This window comes from Populus nigra, chromosome 2, assembly GCF_951802175.1.
Source record: "Populus nigra chromosome 2, ddPopNigr1.1, whole genome shotgun sequence".
Classification (NCBI taxonomy): Eukaryota; Viridiplantae; Streptophyta; class Magnoliopsida; order Malpighiales; family Salicaceae; genus Populus; species Populus nigra.
Window position 1 is genome coordinate 43,452,982 of NC_084853.1, and position 22,044 is coordinate 43,475,025.

General features: G+C 35.9%; 2 protein-coding genes across 4 annotated transcripts; one reads left to right on the forward strand and one right to left on the reverse strand.

Annotated features, from left to right (window-relative positions):
* The first annotated feature begins 2,872 nt into the window (after positions 1-2,872).
* On the forward strand, positions 2,873-5,780 carry LOC133681388 (ubiquitin-conjugating enzyme E2-23 kDa). The gene is made up of 6 exons (XM_062104427.1): positions 2,873-3,114; positions 3,233-3,312; positions 3,844-3,958; positions 4,080-4,132; positions 4,235-4,363; positions 5,522-5,780. Exons 1-6 carry the CDS (start codon positions 3,071-3,073, stop codon positions 5,650-5,652), a joined length of 552 nt encoding a protein of 183 aa, XP_061960411.1. The 5' UTR covers positions 2,873-3,070; the 3' UTR covers positions 5,653-5,780.
* A 2,369-nt stretch (positions 5,781-8,149) lies between these two features.
* Positions 8,150-20,837, reverse strand: LOC133682191 (ATP-dependent helicase BRM). 3 transcript variants are annotated; one of them, XM_062105472.1, is made up of 15 exons: positions 20,176-20,837; positions 18,012-19,328; positions 16,566-17,897; positions 16,232-16,344; positions 15,883-15,970; positions 15,672-15,758; positions 14,666-14,758; positions 14,505-14,588; positions 14,214-14,417; positions 12,535-12,777; positions 10,905-12,461; positions 10,287-10,817; positions 9,819-10,070; positions 9,056-9,103; positions 8,836-8,972 (listed from the first exon to the last, which is right to left on the reverse strand). In XM_062105472.1, the coding sequence occupies exons 1-14, from the start codon at positions 20,353-20,355 to the stop codon at positions 9,095-9,097; spliced, it is 6,090 nt and encodes a 2,029-aa protein (XP_061961456.1). In that variant the 5' UTR covers positions 20,356-20,837; the 3' UTR covers positions 8,836-8,972; positions 9,056-9,094. The 3 variants fall into 3 exon arrangements, with proteins under 3 accessions (XP_061961455.1, XP_061961454.1, XP_061961456.1); XM_062105471.1 differs by lacking the exon at positions 9,056-9,103 and having other exon boundaries at positions 8,150-9,036; positions 14,214-14,414; XM_062105470.1 differs by lacking the exon at positions 9,056-9,103 and having other exon boundaries at positions 8,150-9,036.
* Positions 20,838-22,044: the final 1,207 nt, after the last annotated feature.

The window sequence follows — 22,044 nt, forward strand, 5'->3', positions numbered from 1 at the left end:
TAAAATAATATATTATTATTATTTTTTACAATTTATTTTTGATATTTAGAATCAAAATAATATAAAATACTAAAAAATATTAATTTAAAATAAAAAATAATATATTTTTTAAAAAATTCTTGCAACACAAAAAAACTCCTGCCTTTTATATAATTAGAAGAGACAAAACTTTGCAAGGGTGAATGGATCCGTGCAAAAAGCTCAGCTTAACCCCTGATGCTTGTCTTCATTATCTGCTTACAATAAGCTGACAACTGTTGTCTGCACCCTGCAGTTTATGAGCTGTGTCCCTTTTCAAGCCTCTTCTGTCTGTAGCAGCCTTTGTGGTGCTCCTTTGCTTGTGTGTCATTATGGTATTAACATGGTTCGCGTTAAGAATTTCGTACACTCAAGAAGAAAGTAATAAAAAAGGAAAAACAAAAAAAAAAAGATTTGTCAAGGAAGAATCATTCATTTTAAAAAAAGTCAATCCTGGATAAGAAGAATTTATCGTCTCTCCATGAATACCCAGAATCAATTATTTTCTGTCAACAAAATTAAAAGGTTCCTGCAAGGATGACATCACGTTACTGCACGGCGATGACACCATAAATAAGGATCAAGGGGGGATTAATTATATTATATTTATGGGAAGATTACTTCTTTTCCAATTTTCAGTTGCAGAAAAAGAAATTTATTATTTCCTGTTCAGTAACATCCAAGAAGAGAGCAGCTTGCTGCCATGTGCTCTGGATCTTTCTCAGCCTTCCTTCCTTCCTTCCCTGTATAATTCACCTGTCGCTTTCTCCCATAAACAATATACAACGTCAAAATGCACTGCATCAGATATAAGATGATTTTGCTGGACTCTCTTTTTATATCAGCAACGTTCGGGTCAAGCAACTCTGCTGTATACTTTGCTTCAGCAGCTGGGTTCCTCTCTGTTTTCAAAAGCAGCCCCATTTATTTATACCGAATGAATGCATGCACCAACTCTTCGTACACGTTTCTTTCTCCCGTTTTGCCCTCATTGTATTGTAATCCAAACTGGGAAATTAATTTTCTATATGTTTTTTTATCTCCGAGATAATTATAATGTTCTGATACCTAAAATAAATTTTAAAAAATAAAAAAATATTACCTACTGATCAATAATTGTGGTGGGATGTGCGGATTGATAGTAAGTGGGTGGCTTGTAGCAGCATTGAAAGGTGGAGAGAGAGAGTTAGGTGCCAGGAATGAGATGTGCAATGGCATGTAGCAGGGCATGCCCTTATTCCAAAGCCTGGTAAAAGCAAACCCTTTTCTACTAGTGGTTGAAATTACTTTCTTCGTTTGATAATTGAAAAGAAAAGGAGAGGTTGATTAGCAGCACTACGTGATCTACGATTGAAAGGTCCAATTCTCTTCATTTAGGGGGGAAAAAAGAAGAAGAAAAAAGAGGCCTCATGAACACCGCTGAAAAATGTACTGCATCCGGCCCTTTAGCTGATGCATACCCCACGCGTTATCGAGCAGAATATATATTTGTCAAAACGTAACGTCGGCCGCCCATTGATTGCGAAAAGACCTCATTAATGATTGAATTTTTGCTTTGTTTTTCGGTTAAAAAAATGATTTTGAAAGTTTTTTATTTTTTCAAATTATTTTGATGTTAAAAATAAGTTTTAAAAAATAAAAAATATATTTTAATATATTTATAATGAATTTGAATTAGAGTGGGAGTTATGTGATTTATGAATCCATTAGCAGTGAAGATTGAGTGAAAATAATCTGTCAATCCACACGACTTGAGCAAAATTGTATGTAATGTGGTTGTTCTATTTGTTCTCGTTCTTTTTCTTATAGATTGCGGTGATATATCTAACTTTTGAAAAATAAAAAGAAATATAGAAAAGGAAAGGGAAGATTCTTATGGTTAATTAATGCACTTGTGTTTAATTTTTTAATTTACGTGGCTGTTTTGTGCACCTTAATTAATTTTATGGATCATAAAATTAATGATCATGTAAAAGCCTGTTTGGAAGTATGGTTACGGTTGCTTTTCAAAGTATTTTTTTTGTCGAAATACATCAAAATGATATTTTTTTTATTTTTTAAAAATTATTTTTGAGATCAGTGCATCAAAACGATTCAAAACACACAAAAAAATTAATTTGTAGCAAAAAAAAATTGAATTTTTAGAGATCGCGATTTGCACCGCGTTTCCAAACGGATTCTAGACCTCCAGTGATCCCGAAGTTTGTAAGACTCAAACTGGTAATCTCTAAAAAATAAACTTAAAATCCAACCAGTTAAACTACACCATTTAAAATTGTGTTTAATTATTTCTAGCTTTTGACAAAAAGGAAAAAGAAAAGATTCTAGCATGGCCCTAAGGGAGAAAAAATTTTATTTTTATTTTTTGAACTTTAAAATATTTTTTTATGATTATGAATATATACTAATTTTAAAAATAAAAAAATATTATTTTAATATATTTTAAAATAAAAAAATCTTTAAAAAATATTGCATTTCAAACACCGTCAAATTACCACTTCTAAGTATAAAATGTATAAAAATTGGACGGAACAACTTTTATCATATTATATTAAGATCGATATGGAAGCTTATCACCGACAAAATGTTACAAGGCACGGTATGTACTGATAAACAAATTTTAATATATTTTTTTTATAAATAAATTTATTTATTGATTTAAACAAAATTGATTAATTAAATATAAATATAAATAAACAATATTTGTTTTTATTTTTCTACGGCGCTTCTCTAGCGACCCGTGAGGTATCATTCACTCTTCTGGCACAGGGCTCGGCGTGTAATGTCCACAGTTGAATGAAAATAAATATCCAATGATCTATTTTTATTTTTTTTCCTCCTCCCGATATTTGCAACCTATTTATTTATTTTAGTTAATTGTTACGCGGGTTACTAATCTAGTTGATGTCCTAAGCATTGCTGTTGCTTCCTTCACTTGTACAAGCAAAACCTTAACCATAATCTTCTTCCTTGCTTCCATTCTCTCTCTCTCTCTCTCTCAAAAAAATAAATAAAAATAAAATAAAATTCTCCTAAGAACTAAGAAAGGATCATGTCTTCCCCTAGCAAACGAAGAGAGATGGACTTGATGAAATTGTTAATCCTCTAACTCAGTTATCTTCTGTTTCTCTTATCCTTTCTTTTTTATTGGTCTTGATTGTAGCTATTTCCTTTTCTTTTTTTTGGGTTTTTTGTTCTGTTGGGTTCTGAACAGGATGATGAGTGATTACAAGGTAGAGCTGATCAATGATGGCATGCAAGAGTTTTATGTTCATTTCAATGGACCCAATGAAAGTAAATCTTCACTTCGCTCTTCTTTCTTTGTTTTTTTGTTACATTTTTATTTTCAACTCTATTATCTTTTTTATAGGATAATCAAAGTGATTGCTCTGTGGGTGTTATGTATATATTTGTATTGATATAGATGGTGGTAAATGGAGATATTATCTTGTGTTTTGTGATTAATAATTAATAACTCGATTTTTTAAAAAAAGAACTTTTATTTTTGGATTGCTATACAGTTCTCTCATTCAACTGTTTTATGCAGTTCGTAGATTCTAAATCCTCGAATGCCTTTTGATTCTAGAAAGGAGTTCATTTTTAGGAGGTTTTTGGTTTTTTCTATTGCCTGATCTGCATTTTCTCAGGCCTTTTTAGCCTAGTTCAGGACAATTATAATTCTCGAAGTCATATTCTTGTTGAAACTCTCTCTTTTTTTTTTTTTTCCTTGTCCAAATCTAATGTAGCAGACTGGATATGGATATTTTTGGTATCAGCAAAAACGAGCATCTTTAACCCCTTTCTGTCATGTGATGGATATTGCAGGTCCTTACCATGGAGGTGTGTGGAGGATAAAGGTTGAGCTACCAGATGCGTATCCCTATAGATCTCCCTCAATAGGCTTTGTTAATAAGATCTACCATCCAAATGTTGATGAAATGTGAGTAAGTCAAGTATGAAAACAAGAACTGTGATTTTCTATACCTGGTAAATCACCATATTTATCCATTTAAAGAGGAACATTTTCTGAAGCTGAATACATTCATGGTTCTAATTTTCAGGTCTGGCTCAGTTTGTTTAGACGTTATTAATCAGACTTGGAGCCCCATGTTTGGTAAATATTTTCTTCGTGCCTTTTCAGATAAAAAATTGAAGCTACTGTCAAGCTATAATGTTTTGGATATATATCTAACAAGCTGAAACACATGTTCTCCAGATTTGGTAAACGTGTTTGAAGTATTCATACCACAGCTGCTTTTGTACCCTAACCCATCAGATCCATTGAATGGCGAGGCTGCAGCTCTGATGATGCGTGACAAGCCTGCTTATGAGCTAAGAGTTAAAGGTAGTCATTTTTTTTCGTGTTTTTCTGATTAGGCACTCCCCATTATCCAACTCTGGACTAAACATTTATATTTTTACTCTCGAATATATGCCTTTTGTTTTTGCTTTCCTTTACCTTTTTCTTTAAATTGGGGTATAATTATTTATACCAGCAATTGAAAGGGAATAGTTTGTAGTGGCACATAAGAGAATCAGTTACTCTGCTGTACCAGAATTGCTCTTGGTTGAGAAGTGAGCTGCGCATTCTTAAGATTGTTAAATGTGATATGATATTTGGTGTCCAAATTGGTAGGTCACCTTTTCCCGTGATGAAACATAGGGAAAGATCTTGATTTGCTTGTTTTGAATTTAGTTTCATTGAGTCTATTCGCTTGGTCAAAACCTTTTGGAGTGCACTAGGTGATTATGGCATACACAGCATCCCAAATTATATGATCGCAAAAGACTTGACTACTAACCATTTAGCCATGATCTATGCTCATTCTGTCAAGTTTCATAAAATTTGAGCTTTCCACCATTGATGAAAAGCTCAATCATCACACAAGTTATAATCTTGAATAGATCTTTCATGCTCTAAGAATTGCAGCTGAGCATTTGACAGCTACTGAATCTCTGAGATGACCACAGTTGATTTGTTATGTCATAATTTGAAAACTGAACTAGCAATAGATGGACCTTCCAAGAGTGATGGATTTTTTTATTTGAGTATAACAAAAGGCCTCGTTTGTATGTTTGGCTTGGAAGGATAAACCTTTAGCTGAGGTGAGCTCTCTCTCTCTCTCTGTTTGAGCAGGAATCATGAAGGTGTTAAATGTAAAGCATATCGAACGACAAGTAGAACGAGGCTCGTTGTTGTAGTTGATTATATAGGTTTTGCTATCAATGTTGAACAACTGAGCCATGCTCCATCTTGTTTAGAAACAAAGTTGTGGACTAAATTAACATGTACTTCATCATTCTCCAGGAGATGTTTTGTGTTGTCAACCATATTGCATATCTGTGGCATATCTAACTGAAGTTATTAGACATTGATATTTGATTGCTTCATCCAGAAGTGGATGATGAACTATTCACTCTTAATGTCCTTTGCTTTACACTTCAACTCAATTTGTGCCAATTTAACGTCACCGCAACTTACTTTTATCGGCTTATCAAACAGAATACTGTGAGAAATATGCTAAGCCAGAGGACATTGGTGCTGCCCCAGAAGAAAACTCAAGTGACGAGGAGTTGAGCGAGGATGAGTACGAGTCTCTTGATGATGAAATGGCAGGCCAAGCAGATCCGTAGTGGGCTCTTGCTTGGCCTCCCAAGCTTGTTGTATCTGTACATGTTTCTAGCTTCTGTAAAAATCAATCCTAACAAATGAACTTGTTTATTGGGCAGGAAAAAAGAATTCCATGGGCTCTTTATTTGTTTGTGTTCTCGCTTCGTGTTCCAATCTTTTAGTTTTTCTTGTGTGATCCCACCTTTTGCGATTATGTTTAAGCTACATGCATGCATGTGAGACCTCATTTCTCTAAAAAGATGAAATTCCCGCTGGAAGTTTTTCACGGTTTTATTTTGTAGTTTAGTTTTTATTTTTTCACGTGATGCCGTGGAGCAGTTTTCAAAATTAAATTTCATTTAGTTTTGTTGTAATTAAAATAAATATTTGTAAGAAAGAAAAAAATTTGAATTTTAAATAGGAAATATATTCTATTAGATGACTTTTTTATTTTTTATTTATAGAAAACATGCTTTAATTTATCGGTAGCAATATGTTGGCTTTTTGTAGTAAGATCATCACTAAAAGCCGGACCGCAAAAAGCCAACATGCTTTTAAGAATGTAAAAGACTAATAATAAAAAAATAGTAAAATAGATATTTTATTTTTATTTAATTAATATTCATAGCATTTTTAATAAATCTTGTGTTATGATTTATATATAATAATTCAAAATTTAATTTTCAATATTATTGTAAGAAACTATAATTTTATTTAAAAACTACGGTTAATATTTTAAATATTATTTTAATTATTTTATTTATAAAAAGAGGTTATATGCTGAGTCTAGGAGGATGAGCCTGTCATGCCTGGGTTTTTTTTTTATAAAAAAATAGATGATTTTTTTTTTTAATAAAATGGATGGTACATTGTTCATTTAAATAAATAATTCACTTATGGTAACTGGAAAGTTGAGTTTTGAATTTTTAAACCTAAAAAACTAATTTTTTAAACACCTAAAAACAAATGCAAGTAACTTAATTAAACCCTTTTTAACCTCAAAGCTTTATAAGATTGGTCAAAAAAATCAAATAGATCAAATTATAAAAACCTTACCAACTTCGATATACTTTTTCTAGAAATATAAAAGTTCCAGACTACCTTTTGAGAACTTCATTATATAAGATGAATCCATTTACATCAAGATTAGTTTTTTTCTTAATTGAAATATGATTGATTGACTCCTTTTTCTCTCAATTTTTTTTTCCGGTGATTTTTTTATATTTTCATAACTCTCAAGAGCATAATAAAAATAAATTTTATGATTAAAATATAAAAAGTATAAGTACTCATGTGTAAACTAAAATTTCAATGATTAAATTGAAGTTTTTCATGTTATTTTTAAAATAACTTCTTTTTTTATTCCTGTTTTTTAATTATTTCTTTAACTATAACTCATAGTTTTAAAACTTGGCTTGGCTCGACGGGTCTACCAGTGACCCGGCCTACCCGGGGCTGGAACCGGGTCGGGTTGAAGAAAAAATAGGAGAAGGAAAAAACCCGGTGTGACCTGGCAACCCGGTTAAAAACTTGATTTCAATCCGTTGATTTTTTTTACTAAAACAATATCGTTTTAATTTTTTTAAAAAAAATTGGTCCAAACAATCAGGTTAAAATCCAGAACCCGAGCCTTGGACCAAATAGGTCTAAAAACTATGCTATAACCTTAAATTATATCTCATAAACAGGCTAGTTAATTCAATTTCAGAAAAAAAAATTTAAGACAGTTTGTACACGCAAATGTATACAAAAAGAAACAAATGACAACACGTAAAATAATTTTTACATCTTAAAATGATAAAATTGAAGGGAAAAAAAAGTTCGAATGTTCATCAATTAGTGCCGTCTACTCAGCTCTAGTAAAGCTACAGTAAAACGCGATGTTATAGTATTTTAGATGTTTTAATGTTTCTGAAGGGAATTGTAGCCTGCAAACCATCAATTTACATCCTCGTCTGATGAACAAAAGGAGCACCAATTTTCAGATTTTCCCAATCATCCGTATCACTGCCACAGTAGCACAGCACCACCATCTATTGTCATCCAAACGCAAATTTGTTACTTTATTTCCGATGTAGCAGTTATTTTTTCAAATATTTTATTTTAAAATATATTAAAATAATATATTTTTTTTTTATTTTTAAAATTTATTTTTAATCTCAACCCATAAAAACAATCTCTCAAAATACCAAATAAAATTATTTTAAACTACAAAAACAAACATATTTATCTTTTCTTGTGATTCTCAAAATCTTCACCAATTTGACCATTTCTTTCTCATGGTTCAGACTTCAATTAAATTATCTTTCTAATATTCAGGAACTGCCGACCGGAATCACGTTTCCTATTCGACCCTACAAGATTGCCAACAAAGAGATTTCAAATTTCCCGATTATTTTGGTTAGAGATTGCAAGACGCATTCTTCTTGTGTGCCATTACACACACAAACAGGAGCTCAAAAAGCTGACAGCAAAACGAAGATTAGCTTTAATCTGGTGAAGGCATAGCAACAATAACTATAAGACGAACATGCAAAAGCTACTGGATTTCTAAAATCATGCAAGGAGCAGTATACAATGGAAGAGCAATGACCTACAACTATATTAACAGTAGCAGCTACAGCACTGGTACAGGCCACAAAGGGCCACTTGCACACTTTGCGGCTGAACTCTACAACAAATTTTTCCATTAAATTATACACTATCCTTGATAAAAATCATAAATGGCTCGGCCTTCTTTTACCAGCATCTGTCCTCAACCTCTTTACAGGATTTGCCCAACCAACACTCCCCGCACCACCATTTGGTGGTTGTGGTTGGTTCACCCACCCTTGCTGATGCGTATTCTGCTGGCTCAGTCTCGCATCTTTAGGTATTGAATTCAAAACAGGACTAGTATTCAGTCTCGCATCTGTAGGTATTGAATTCAAAACAGGACTCGTGATATTGCGGCCCATGCTAGGGGGGGAGATTGGACCACTTGATCCAGTCCTTGACCTCACTGCTGACTTGTCCCGGTCTTTCCTCCTCTTCTTGCAGATAACCAACTCCCCTGGATGCAGTGGAGAATCATCCTGATGATATTGTTCCCTAGTACTGCCACTTCCACTCCCAACCCTTGTTTCCTTCTGGGGCACACGGACGCTCCTAATGTCTTCACTATTAGGAATGGATCCTCGCTGCATTGGCTTATGGGTAGTGCTGTTGTCAGGTTCCACATTATTTATCGACTTGTTTCTCTTGCTTAGGCCAAGAGCAGCTTGTTTTGCAGACGGAGCAGAAATGGAAGTTGATGATGGGCCAGAGAAAGATAGAGCGTTCCTGGCCTCTCGGAAATCGGTGTCTGGAAATGCAATCTTCAAGATATCAAAAAAGAGATCATGCACCTTTCTTGCTTCAGTTCTAACCTGCATGATGTAAACATACCTTGAGATTCTAACTTGTTTTGAAGTTCGACCAAGTGGATTAGCTCTTCTGGTAATTGGCACCATTGGGAGTTAAGGCAGCTAATTTAAGTAATAGATAAAAGAAATCACAAAATTCCATTGTTCTGACAACTGAGCATATGTTCACTTATATACAGGGAAGAATTTGGAAATTTTGATTCACACGAAAATCATACGATGTAACCAAAGGATAAGCTTTTGGCAAGCGGAGTGTTCAGGAACTATGAAGAAGAATAGTTCCCAACCTTTTTTTGTCTCATCCTTTAATGGGACAATAGATCAAACCTTAAAATCAAAAGTTGAACTGTGCTCCATTCAGAGATGATGTTTCCATAAATTACTCAATCATACCAGTCCATTATGTTTAAGTGCGAGAAAAAGAAAACCAAAACAAGAAATATATAATTGGACATTTCAAAATTATATCCAAAATGTTTGCATAGAAAAGAATTTAAAAATCTTGTAAATGAATGATACTACGAAACAGATAATATGACATCTTCCAAGAGGGAATAACACAACTTTTATAAAAGAAAGATAACAGAGCACTCTCGAAATTGGTTATGCTGACTGGACACAAATTCCACATCAAATCATTGACAAATGCCATACTATAAAAAAGTTTCAAAGAGACCATATTCATGCTCCAACAGGATATCCAGAGACATCGCCAGTAGCATTTTCCAGGAGAAAATGTTTTTGAGAAAAAATGTTGAAGTGAAAGTTTGGATGAGAAATCATACCTCATGTGAGAACCCATAAAATTGCATTGCACCCTTTAACATGAATTGCACGTCAAACACAAGCTCCATCACTCCACTATACTCCAATCTGTCAACGCGCTGTTCAATCTTCCGTAAATCCAAAAGATTAGCTCCAGCACCACTTACATGACCAGAATTTTCAATCCTCTTCCACAAATCAGCTAGAAGAGGTACAATTTGTTGTCCTTCCTTGTCTATCCTCCTTTGGAACTTGCCAATAACATTCTTACACTGCACAATTGAAACTTCCAGTTAACATACAGAAATATGATATAACTAGGGACAGACAATTAAAAAAAAAGAGTACACTTGATGTAAAGAACATCATGTGCCAAGCCAATCTTGATTTTCCACTGTCAAGCCTCTTTTAGGCGCATATGACCTATCCAATTACATTATATTAACAAGACAAGATAAATTAGAATAATAAATGAACTGAGTTCATACCCTTCTCTGGATGACATCAGACATCTTGGTGCCCAAAGATGAAGTACCACTTGTACTTGGAACTTTACCATCCAGACTCACTCTGGAGTGTTCAGTAGCATCCTCTGCTGGAGCAGACTGCAAATGCAATCTGCCAGATTTTGGTGAAGCATGTAACTTAGGTGTTTTGGCTATTCTTTTTGAAGGTAAATTTCGCCTGCTTGTTGAGGAATCAATCTGATCATGCTTGAATCCACTAGGCTCTACTAATGCTTTCATTTCAGTATCGCTCCTCAACTGTGCTTGATATTTATGATCCATTTGGAATGGCAACAAACAAGAATCTCCACGTTGCACATCATTGCTAGACTTCTCCTCTGGCCTTTCAACAGTGTGACGGGGTCGAAGCCGAATACTACGTTTTCGTTTAATCTTAGGTTGCAGAACCTGTTCATCTTCACCTTCATCGCGATCATGCATCCAACTTCCAGATTGCTGGTGATCCTGAGAATCTCCAGACACGGCAATTTCCCCCTCTTCTAATTCATCTGGCTGTACAATATTAATGGAACAGTAAATGGATAGCAATACTACCCAAGTCAGTAATGAAGCACAAGAATAGGTATAGAAGAAACATACCAGCTTTTTGGGAAGTGAACCTGGTCTAGCATCTAATGCAGAAAGTGACCCGAATTTCTGAGGAGAGACAGGAGAGATCATTCGTGTAACTCTTTGGCTGTCAGAGGATGATCCTGAGGAACCAGCTTCATCTAGTACATCATTATTTCTAGTGCTTTCCAAAGCTCCGTGACACTCATGCCCACCATCACACGGGGGACCATCATCTTCTGATTGGTCCTTATTAATGGGCGGTGCCCCAACAGCACCACTGGATTCATCATCTTCAATTTCTTGAATTTCTCCCTCTTCTTCATGTGCAGAATAACCGTTTCTCTCATCAGAACTTGCCTCAGAATAGTCTCCATTTTCATCATCGATTTCCTTGTAATTAGGAGACTTTTTCCCCTTTGGCCGCACCCGTTTTCTTTCAGTTTCCATTTCACCGGAAACCATACCCATAACATCAGCAAAAAGGATAGCTTTTGATGGTTTCTTTGATAGAATAGCAATAGTAGCATCCACTTCTTTTGAACTGGCTCGAAGCCATTTAGGTACCTGATCATACCTCGTCATCTCCTCAGTCCAATCAAACTCTTCATCCATTTGATCAAATAATTCAACTTCATCCTTACTCCTGGCTATCATGCGATTAACCTCTTGGAGTGATGGAACATCATGCATGGTTTCTTGATACCGCTCCTCATCATGCAATAATGTCTCTAAAGTCATTCGCCTCTCCTCATGTGTTGTTCTTTGATCAAAACGCCCAGCATTGATAACCTCATCAGCCATGTCAATCTTATATTGCTGGATGTTATTCCTTATTAGGCTCTCAATAGAACCCATATATCGATCCTTACCAACAAGGTCATCTTCTAAATCAACGGTGCCTCCACTTCTTAATTCATCCTCTTTTTGACAGCTAGAAATTTTGTCAACAACTGCTTCCATATAAATGACTTTGACTTCTCTTGTCTGTCCAATCCGGTGGGCTCTAGCAACTGCCTGTTCCTCGTTCTTAGGGTTTGGATCAGGATCATATATGATAACTGTGTCAGCTGACTGAAGATTAAGACCCCTTCCAGCAGCACGAATACTAAGCAAGAAAATAAAGCAGTCTGAATCATGGCTATTAAAGTCCACGATAGCCGATTCACGATCTTCAAGGCTAGTTGTTCCATCAATCCTTCTGTATACCAGTCGGCGCCATTGCAAGTATTCCTCCAATATATCAAGGAGTTTTGTCATGGTACTAAAGAGTAGTACCCGATGGCCTGTTCTTTGAAGTTTTATGAGAATCCTATCCAGAATCCATAGTTTCCCACAAGATTGAACAAGGAAATCCTTGGATAAGTCATTGAAATATGGGTAATTAAGCAAAGGATGGTTGCAAGTTTTTCGGAGCTCCATACATCTGTTATTTAAAGTTTTGTACACCTTAGGCTGGTATGCTGGATTTTTTTGAGCCCTGAGCTTCTCATCCTCAGGGTCAACTCGAATAGTGCCAGTAGATTTGATCCAATCATAAATTGTACTCTGTATAGAAGACATTCTACACCTCAAGACAATGGAAACCTGCAATGTAGCACTGTATTAGAATCCACCACATGAAAACATCATGATTGACAAGGACAAATTAATGCCATACCTTGGGTGGAAGTGAACCTTCCACGTCTTGAACACGACGTCTGAGCATAAAAGGCTCTAGAATTTGATGAAGTCGATGAATTATGATCACCTTCTTTTCAGTTTCAAGCCAGTCATCCTCTCCATCATGCATTGGAGCTTCCTTTTGGAAGGGCTTTGAGAACCAATCATGAAATGCTTTACGATTATCAAAAACTTCTGGCAGAAGTAGATTCAAGAGCGACCATAGCTCCTTCAAGTCATTCTGCAGAACCCAAAATCAATCCGTGTAAAGTCATAGCCAAAACTCATTGTTGACGGAATTAAAATTGAATTTCTGAGCTATTATTTTTCTTAATATCACAATATTGCTTCATATATATCAAATTGAGACTCTAATTTTCATTTGTAAACTGCAGAGGTTCCAATCTATTGACCATTATCTTGAAAGTTTTTTGCAGGTCTTATCCAAAAAGTAAGAAGACATCTAACCAAGAATCATAATATGTGCAAACAGAAACATATTAGCAGATGTAACGGGACCACTGACAGAAGGAAATTTTCCTTGCTTTCCTACAGGATCATGAAGTGGAAAGAAGACGATATGAATACACCAGTATATCACAAACATCCTACTCACATACAACCAAGTTTTGCAAATCTTGCTGATTCTCCATTTTTTAAACTTAGCATCTGTAATTGTGGGAATGCTTGGATGCTATAAGTCTGAATTGAAGTTTTACTTGCTCTGCTACATATCAGATAAAGCTGACAATTTGATTAAAAAATAATCTGTAACGTAGATTTTTTTTCCCTTGTGTACACCGTTAAAGCATTTTTACCCGTTCTTGATTAGTTTAAACAGAATGTCATTTAGAAATAACATGAAATTTATATACATGAACCCATGCAGCTAAGGAGATCTCTAAGTTAAATATAATAAGACCCAAACACGGTTTTTTGGTTAAAGTAAGGTTCAGTAGAGCAACAGCCATTTTGTGCATGTGATTCTGAATACACAGCAGCGCACAGATAAATACCAAGAAAGATATCAAGGCTGCATTTGGACATGGGGGGGGGGGGCGCATGTGACGAGAATAGAACATTATACTCTCTTTGTGTTTAGAAGGCTAAATATGTACTAGTCCTGCAAAACAAAGCTGATCTATAAAATCCAATGTGAAAGTGTGCATCTATGTAAATCAATCCAGTAAAAACTGAAAGGATTATCTTTCTCATTTTCTCTCATGTTGGTGAAAGAAAATGAGTCCAAGGAGAAATTTTTGTCCCCAACTTCTATTACTCACTTTTTCGCCCTTCTTCTAAACAGAAGTAATCCTGCTGCGCTACCTGCGGGTAATAGCAAGAGAGTGAAGAACAATGATCTTCCAAACAAAAAGAGTGTTTGAGTCCGTGCTTCTGAAATAGGACTCCTTACTAGACTTCGGAATGGGATGAGGGATCTAATACAGAATTCCTAGCCATCACATCACCTATTCTTCCTCCAATTTTCTTCCTGCTTTCACTCTTTCCTCCCATTTCTCCTCTCCCAAACATGCTCTAAATTACAGTTAGGCCATGGAAGCACAAACTAGCCAAGACTTCAAAACTGTATTCTAGATCTAAGTTTTCCCCAAGACACACAGATAAGCATTTGAGTAACAATGGTGTGTAGCTATAAAATAGACAGCTTTAACAGACCTGTAATGGTGTCCCTGTGAGAAGTAAGCGCCTCTGGCAGCGATATCTATCAAGATCACGGGCTAAAACTGACTCCCTGTCCTTCATTCTCTGTGCCTCGTCAATTATGATGTACTTCCAATCAACTTTAGAAAGTTTTGACCGGTCATACATGATGAACTCATAAGTTGTCACGAGGACATTAAATTTCATGGCAGAAACCTCCTACAAAGTTACAGTAAGAAAGCTCAGCAATTCATAATAAATCTGAAGAGTGAAAAACAAATGAGCAAGTAAATGTGTTCTTCTTACTTGGGAAAATAATTTTGACCGCTGATCCTTTCCACCAACATAATAAATGCAGGACACAGATGGCAGCCAGTTGTGTAGCTCGCTCTGCAGCATGAACTCTGTCAGACATCAAAAAACACTAAAAAATCCTGTGAATAAATATGCAACTAAGAGTAACTAACCTTCCAATTCACCAAAACAGCATTAGGAACGATTATAAGATGTGGTCCATAGTTTCCTTTGAATTCCATTAGATAAGCAATCAATGCCATCACCTGCATAGGAACAAAATTATTTAAGAATAGCACACAAAAAAAAATGTCTATTATGTCATCTATAAATTATTCTAGTTGACTACCAATGGAAAAGTGTCAATGGGTTCATCACCATTCACATGCAAAAGACCAATAAGTTCATTATGCAACTTTTCATTCCACAAAATCTCAATTTTATATACTCCATAATTGAGATTCTAAATCATCAATTTATCCTTCATTATTTCACAACTATCAGCTCAATTATAAGAATTGTTCTCAGATTCACATGCAAGTTTCCTAAAAGAGAACGGGTACATGCACCATTCTTCTTCTTTTTTCAACATGTATAACATTAGCTTTTAGGGTTTCACTGTTAATTTGCTCAACATTTTTATAGTTCAGGTCAAAAACTACAATTCTTATCTAGTTACTTTTTTCTTACATATATAAATGTATATAAATGTAATTAGAATTTTTAATTACTTCTCGTATTTAAAAGTGAACATTTTCTTAGGACATATAACTTCATATATTTTTTAATTTATGTCTTTAATCATTGACACGACAAATTCACCTTTAAGTTATTAGATTTTTTCCTCAAAAAGAAAAGTTTTTAGGATTTTTAATAGGCAATGCAAAATTTCGGAGGGTACTTTAGGAAGCATGTAAAGAAATAAACTCCTTTAAAATAAAATTATTATAGGTGAATTTATTGGTGAATTAGTCTGTTGCTTGAGAGAAGTGAACTTACTAATAATTTTTCCAAGAACAAAGGATCCATTTATGAGGCATGGAGTTCAGAGACATTAAACCTCTAGGGTTTTGAAAGCAAATAAATGGGATTTGTTTTCAAATATTCATTTTTTAAAGGATGTGGTTTAAAGGCTTAAGCTTCCATAAAAAGAAGAGGCTTGAGCCAACAGAAACAAACCTGTACAGTCTTTCCAAGCCCCATCTCATCTGCCAAGATTCCATTTAATTTGTTGTTATACAAAGAAAGCATCCACTGCAACCCAACCTGAGGGGGACAAACAAGCACACAAACATAAATAGCTTAAGAAACTTGTGACATGATAAGGCTTAAAATGTAGCAAAAAGAAAATGAAATGAAATAAAAAATCCACCAAAGATTAGTGGCCTACAAGCTGATAGTCTCGTAAGGTTCCAACTCGTAACATAGATGGTTGCCTTATGACCCTTTCATTCACAGCATGTGCAAGATTGTAATATCTGTTAACAGGGAATGACAAAGCATAAACTGTTACAATCAAACATCAATTTTGTACAGGATGAAAATGTGGAAGTAAATTATGTATGTGAAGATCATTAGTGGCATGTGTTAGATGCCTTTAGGATATATTGTATAGCACACAGAAGCCTCCATCTCTTGGAACCAACTACACCCATTCAGCACTTAATAAATCGAATAACCAGTTCACTCCTCTCCTCAATGTAGGAAACATGACAAATTTAATCAAACAAATAACTTACTTGTTAACAGATGAACTGTCCCTGGGTGCATTCATTTCCACAAACCGGTTTCTTATCAATACTTCCTCACCAGCACAAGCTGCAGCTGCTCGTACTTCTTCTTCTGATAGGCCCTTTAATCAACAATAAAACTAGATGAATTAGCAGTTCCAAACCAAATCTCACATAAAGAATATGAAAAGGAAATCCATGCATCAGAATTTATAAAGAAAAGGGGGGGTTTTTGGTTTATAGCTAAGAGGCAGGAATCTTAATTTTACGAGAAAAAATAAAACATGAACATCTAATTGGTGGGTTGCTGGGAGGGAGGGGGGGGGGTTTGAATAAATCATGCCTGCAGTCGTGCAGCTCCTGCTGCGGCATTAGCTGCCTCCTCCACTTCCTGCTGATTCTTAGCAGCTGTTATTTTACCTCCCAGCTTATGAAGATATTCTTCTGTCTGAGTCAAGAATGACGAGAGAACGGCATATCTCTCAGAAGCATCACCTGAGATGCTAGTCTGTTGCTCCAACAACATTTCTCTATACCTTTCAACATCGTTGTTCTTCAATGCCTCCATCCTTTTATTTCGGTCATCATCCCTTCTCTTTGAAAACTCCCTCAATATTCTCTCATGGTATTTAGCAACTCCTCTGTTACGGGCAGTACGTGCATCCCGGATGGCCCAATGAGTCTCAAGAAGTTTCTTGCGCCACTGCATGATGGATTTCAGTTGCTTCTCTCTTATGGCTTTTTGAGAGGCCTGTACCTGCCTTGTCAGCTCCATCCGTTGACGCTCACATAGCCTAACAAACTTCCTATATAGTCTGTCAGGCATTGCCATGATTTCCTGTTGCTGTTGATCAACGTCATCCCTTAAACGCGCCTGTAGATCCAAAAGCCTAAGCTTTTTCTCTTCAATCTGTAACCGCAACACAAGATCTGGTCTAATCCTTTTCCTCTCTAAATTTACTGCTAGTAGACCATTGATTTTCTTCAAATTCTCTGACCTTTTCTTGTTAAGCATTTCCATGCCTTCCTCAGAAAGAAGATCTTTGACGCCATAGGCCAATGTTAGGTTATTATTCGTGTTAATCATCCCAGTTGACCCAACAGAGTCATGTTTCCTAGTAAAAAAGGGAAAATCAAATAATGGTCCATGATACTTTCTGGCAGAACCGGTATCTTTCGGCTGGACCACAGTGCTTGCTTGTGCAGGTTTCTTAGCTTGCATAGCATCAGATGCAGGAAACTGTGAAGCAACGCCCCTTCCCCTATCTGCTGCTAGATCACTTCTAACAGGAGTTTTCAGAAGTCCATGTTCAGTCTCCTGGTCTGAATTGACAGAACATGTAGCAGTTTGCTGCTCTTCTTTCCCAGAAGCCACAAGGGGAGTGGGTTCCTTCATCACAGCCGGTGCCTTTTGCATATGCATGGTTGAGACGGTTGCTTTCTCATCGCCAGTAAAAACTTCCTCTTTAGAAAAACTCTGTCCATTCATAGATAGCATTGCTTTCGAACCCTTATCATTGGACTCCAGATGCCTTGCTTGGTCTTCAGCAATCTTTCCACCCGACCTGTCCAGATTACTTCCTCCTGCAGGGAGAAGTTGTTGCTGTAGCTGCAACTCAAGGGGTGGTGGAGCAATAGCTTGAAGAAGCTCTTGTGGAAGAGTACCTTCTCCTTTCTATGAAGCAAAAAAAAAAAAAAACATATGATCCACTGAGAACTTATTAAGTCAATTGAAATTTTCAAGTGGACATTAAGAAAATGTGTAGTGGCAAGTAAAAGACTTTTGGACCTTCAGTCGCCTAAATGCTAGAATTTGAGCCTTCAGAACATGCAACTGCTGTTTAGTGAACCCAGTGCGCTGTTGTGCCATCTGGACAGCTGGCCTGCCTTGTGAAGAGAAGTGGTTGCCCGAGCCTCCGTCATTAGAAGGACCAGCAGATTGTGGAGAAGATCGATTCAGCTGCCTGAATTGCTGTGTCTGTGAAGTTTCTGAGCTGTTTAATGCATTTTTTGAAGGCAGAGTATGATCTGCACCTTGGCTTGCGTTTGCAGGCATTCCATTTCCAAGCACAACTGCCTGTCGAGGAGGTGCTTGGTTCTCTCTGCTGTGAAAAGCCTGCTGCTGCATTGTGTGGTTGTTAGGGTTATTCACTATGCCTCCACTGGAAGTTGAGCCAAAGGGACCAGATGGAACAGTTTGCCTGGTTTTTGCAGAGCCAGACTGCCCAGAGACATCACTGGATGAATTTGCATGAGGAGAACTCTCGTTTGCAATGGATGGAGAAGCAACATGTGGCTTTGACACAGGGGGATGTGATGATTGTCCACCAGTATTATTTTCATTTGCCTTTAGTTGTGCAGCCATCCTTGCCTGCATGACTGGAATAAGCTTCGCCATCAAGTTGGCATTTGCAGGTTGTGCCAGATCAATGTTGCGCTCAAGTGCCCATGCTTGCATTGCTTGCATCTGAGCAGCCATTGTGAGCTGGTTGTTTGCCATGTTTTGGATGTTTTGCTGAACCTGTGGTGCCTGCATGGGTCTAGTAACATTTGCAGGCATTAGTTGTCCAATGGCAGTAGGCTGGATTGGAGACTTTTGCTCATTCCTCTGTTCAGAGGCTTGCTGCTGACCTTGTTCCACCTGTTTTTCACCACGAGAAAAATGTTCAGATGGGTTCTTAGAAGATGAAGCCTGAGCCTGATTTGCCGACTGCATGGACATGAGTTCCTGCATTTTCAAATTTCCCACCCGCATGTCATGATCCTTTCCAGCAGGAGAGCCCAGTGTTCCTACTTTAGCTTGTTGCTGAGACTGCATTGCCAAAGCTGACTTTTGTTGGGCGGCCTGGAAAGCATATTGAAGATATGCTTGTTGAATTGGGTTCAAAGCCTGTTGCTCAACACCTTGATTCCTATTCTGTCCGTCCTGAGAGGAACCATGTTGTCGAGCCAAATCAAATAATTGCCTGGACTGTTGAGGTATTTGCATTGAGCCTGGAGATGAAGCAAAATTGTTCCCTCCCGTAACTCCTTGAAGAGTTCCAGCTTGATAAGCTAGAAGGGTTTCATTCCCTTCGGGTTTTCTAAGTAATTGTTGCTGTAATGCCTGCATGCACGGTTAGAAATATAAAACAAATGCTACCAAAATTTCACCTAAAAATGAAAGTGCAAACTACCCTTGCCCGTAAGGAAATCTTAGAAATAAGCACAACATCATACAATTCATAAAGTACACAAAATTGGATTTGGAAACAAGCACGAAGATGGTCAACTGAGCACTAGAATCGCCACTGCACCTTCATATTGACAAGAATCTAAAAGAGAGCAAAATAAATGAATGCATGATGCATCTACAGATTCATTTTTATGCAAACTGCGCCATAAATTTTCAGTACAAAAAAAAAAAAAAACTCCATCTAAAATTGCAGCTCAAAAAACAATGCCGGAAAAACACGACAGATAACAAGAACCATAAAATTAGACAGATTCCACCATGAACACCAAGTATGATACTTCTGCAGGATTATTCCATAATCCCAATAAAAAAAAAGGGCCCTTTATTTTTTTTCTAAAAAAAAAGTTAAAGAAATAAAATATAATAATAATATCCACATAAACTAACAAGGAAAACAACAGACATGATTAAACATCACCCAGATAAGGAATGCCAACTGCTAAAACAAAATACCCGATAGCAGGACCCGCGCTTAGTTGTCATTGATCTTCAATATCGAAACAAACCCCCGAGCAAACTCAGATGCTTAATTACACCTCAAAATAATTTAAATGCCCTAATCTTCTCCTAAGATTAAATGCATGCTTAGTGTGCCTCCTCCAAACTCGTGATTAATAAAAAATTCAAAAAACTAATCAATCACATTGATTACAACTGGAATTCACTAATCACACGCATCAATTAATCAAATTTGATAAATTGAAAAGAAAAACCTTACCTGCCTAGACTGCTGCTGCTGCTGCTGCTGCTGTACCGAATCAAATCCCAACTGAAGGTTCCATACAGCAGCAGACGAAGACGAAGACGAAGGCGATGCTGCAGCCGATGATGTGGACCCCGCACGCCCAGCCGGTCCTACCCAACTGGGCCCACCTCCTCCACCACCACCAGAATGCATACAAATTTACTCTTTAAACCCCAAGTTTATGACATAAACCAAAAAAAGAGTCATGTCCAAACAGAAAAGAAATCAAAAGCTAAAATGGTGTTGTTAAAAAATCCCTCCAAAAATTTGAATAGAACTTCAATTTTACCCTCCGATCCCAACGTTACAAAAATAAAAACAGAACTTGCTTGCTGCCTTTTAGCCTATCTGTCCACTTTCTCTCTCTAGGTTTTCGGATTTTCGCACACTACAAAAAAGGCGAGAATATCGGTGAAGTGAAGAGGAATGGATCCTGCAAGAGAGAGAAGAGACAGAGCAGGTGATTGATTGTTTTTCACTCTCACTGAAACTCGCGATTGGATGTCGAGAGAAACAAAAATAAAGAAAGAAACAAAAAAAAAGGGTGTTGAGAGTCAAACAAACCCTAAAGATTTGTTGGTTTTATTTGGGGTTTTTATTTTTTTAAAACAAAAAAAGTGGGGGGAGGGTGTGAATTGGGGTTGGTAGTGAGTGAGTTTTTTCTGCCTTTTATTTTATTTATATTCTTATGTTAGGGTGGGGTCTACGTGACTCCTGCTGCTACAAGTTTACGAAAAGGTAGGGTAGGAGTTTAACCTGCAGTTTGGTTATAATTACTGTTTTAGTCCTTCGGTTCATGGGATGTGAGATCTCTAATATTAGGTTCCTGCGAGCTCCTTCGATGTGAATGCGTGCCCTGCCAAATGTGGAGAGAATTTCTCGCAGGATTGGTGACCTGCGCTACACTCTACTAACTACAGATCAAAACAATTTTCTAACATCATAGAGAATGTTTAGGTGCAGCTGACGTGTCTTAGATAAATAATATATATGTAACTCGTTGTTCGTCAAATATTTTTATTTTATATAAAAAAACTGTATATATAAATTTCTTCAATACATTTTTATAGTTAATAAAATTTAAGTTCAAATCAAAAAAATTATACATAAATATAATCAAGTAAATTGAGAACTATATATGCGAATAAAAAAATATTAACAATATCTAAAAATAAAATTTAAAAAATTAAGAGATAGATATTGATTAAAATATTTAATATCAAAAGATAAGATATTTACCATGTTATGTTCGCTAATTTTTTTTATTTAAAAAAATAGATACGTAAATTAAATTGATTGAATAAAATAAAAGAGAAACAAACATCATCTAAGGTTGTATATTTTTTAAAAATATTTTTTTTATTTTCAAAAATAAAGTTTATCAATACAAAAGATAAAAATTATAGATAAATAAGAAAAAATCTTCAAATTTAAATGCATAGCTAAAAAAATAATTAACATTTAAAAGAGCTTCTACAAATAAAATAAAAAAAAAAAAGAGGTACTAATTTAAATATAAATTAACAAAATTTAGAGAGAAAACCATAAAAAATAATCATTAATTTCTTAAGAAAAAAATAAAAAAAATAAAAAGCAAAGGTTAGACACTGCTTTGCTTGGCCCATTTTTTCAGATCTCGCGTGATCAGGCTCTTAATTTATTTTTATTTTGCAACTAGGGTGAATGTTTGCCCTAAATTTTTTTTTAAAAAAAAATCAAATGACGCATTATCTGATTTGTCAATATTCCAGCCACTTTGATGGCAGGAAAATCAAGGTTTAAGTTTTTTATCCAAAAACCTGTTTTTTACCCAAAACACACTGTAAAAACCATGATAAACTT

Excerpts from the sequence above, each read along its gene's own strand:
- LOC133681388 (XM_062104427.1), top strand. The coding sequence starts at position 3,071 with ATGTCTTCCCCTAGCAAACGAAGAGAGATGGACTTGATGAAATT. Across the intron at positions 3,313-3,843 it reads TTTCAATGGACCCAATGAAA|GTCCTTACCATGGAGGTGTG; the intron begins GTAAATCTTCAC and ends TGGATATTGCAG. Across the intron at positions 3,959-4,079 it reads CATCCAAATGTTGATGAAAT|GTCTGGCTCAGTTTGTTTAG; the intron begins GTGAGTAAGTCA and ends TCTAATTTTCAG.
- LOC133682191 (XM_062105470.1), bottom strand. The coding sequence starts at position 20,355 with ATGCATTCTGGTGGTGGTGGAGGAGGTGGGCCCAGTTGGGTAGGACCG. Across the intron at positions 17,898-18,011 it reads TAGCATTTAGGCGACTGAAG|AAAGGAGAAGGTACTCTTCC; the intron begins GTCCAAAAGTCT and ends TTTGCTTCATAG. Across the intron at positions 9,037-9,818 it reads TTTATGGGTTCTCACATGAG|GTTAGAACTGAAGCAAGAAA; the intron begins GTATGATTTCTC and ends TACATCATGCAG.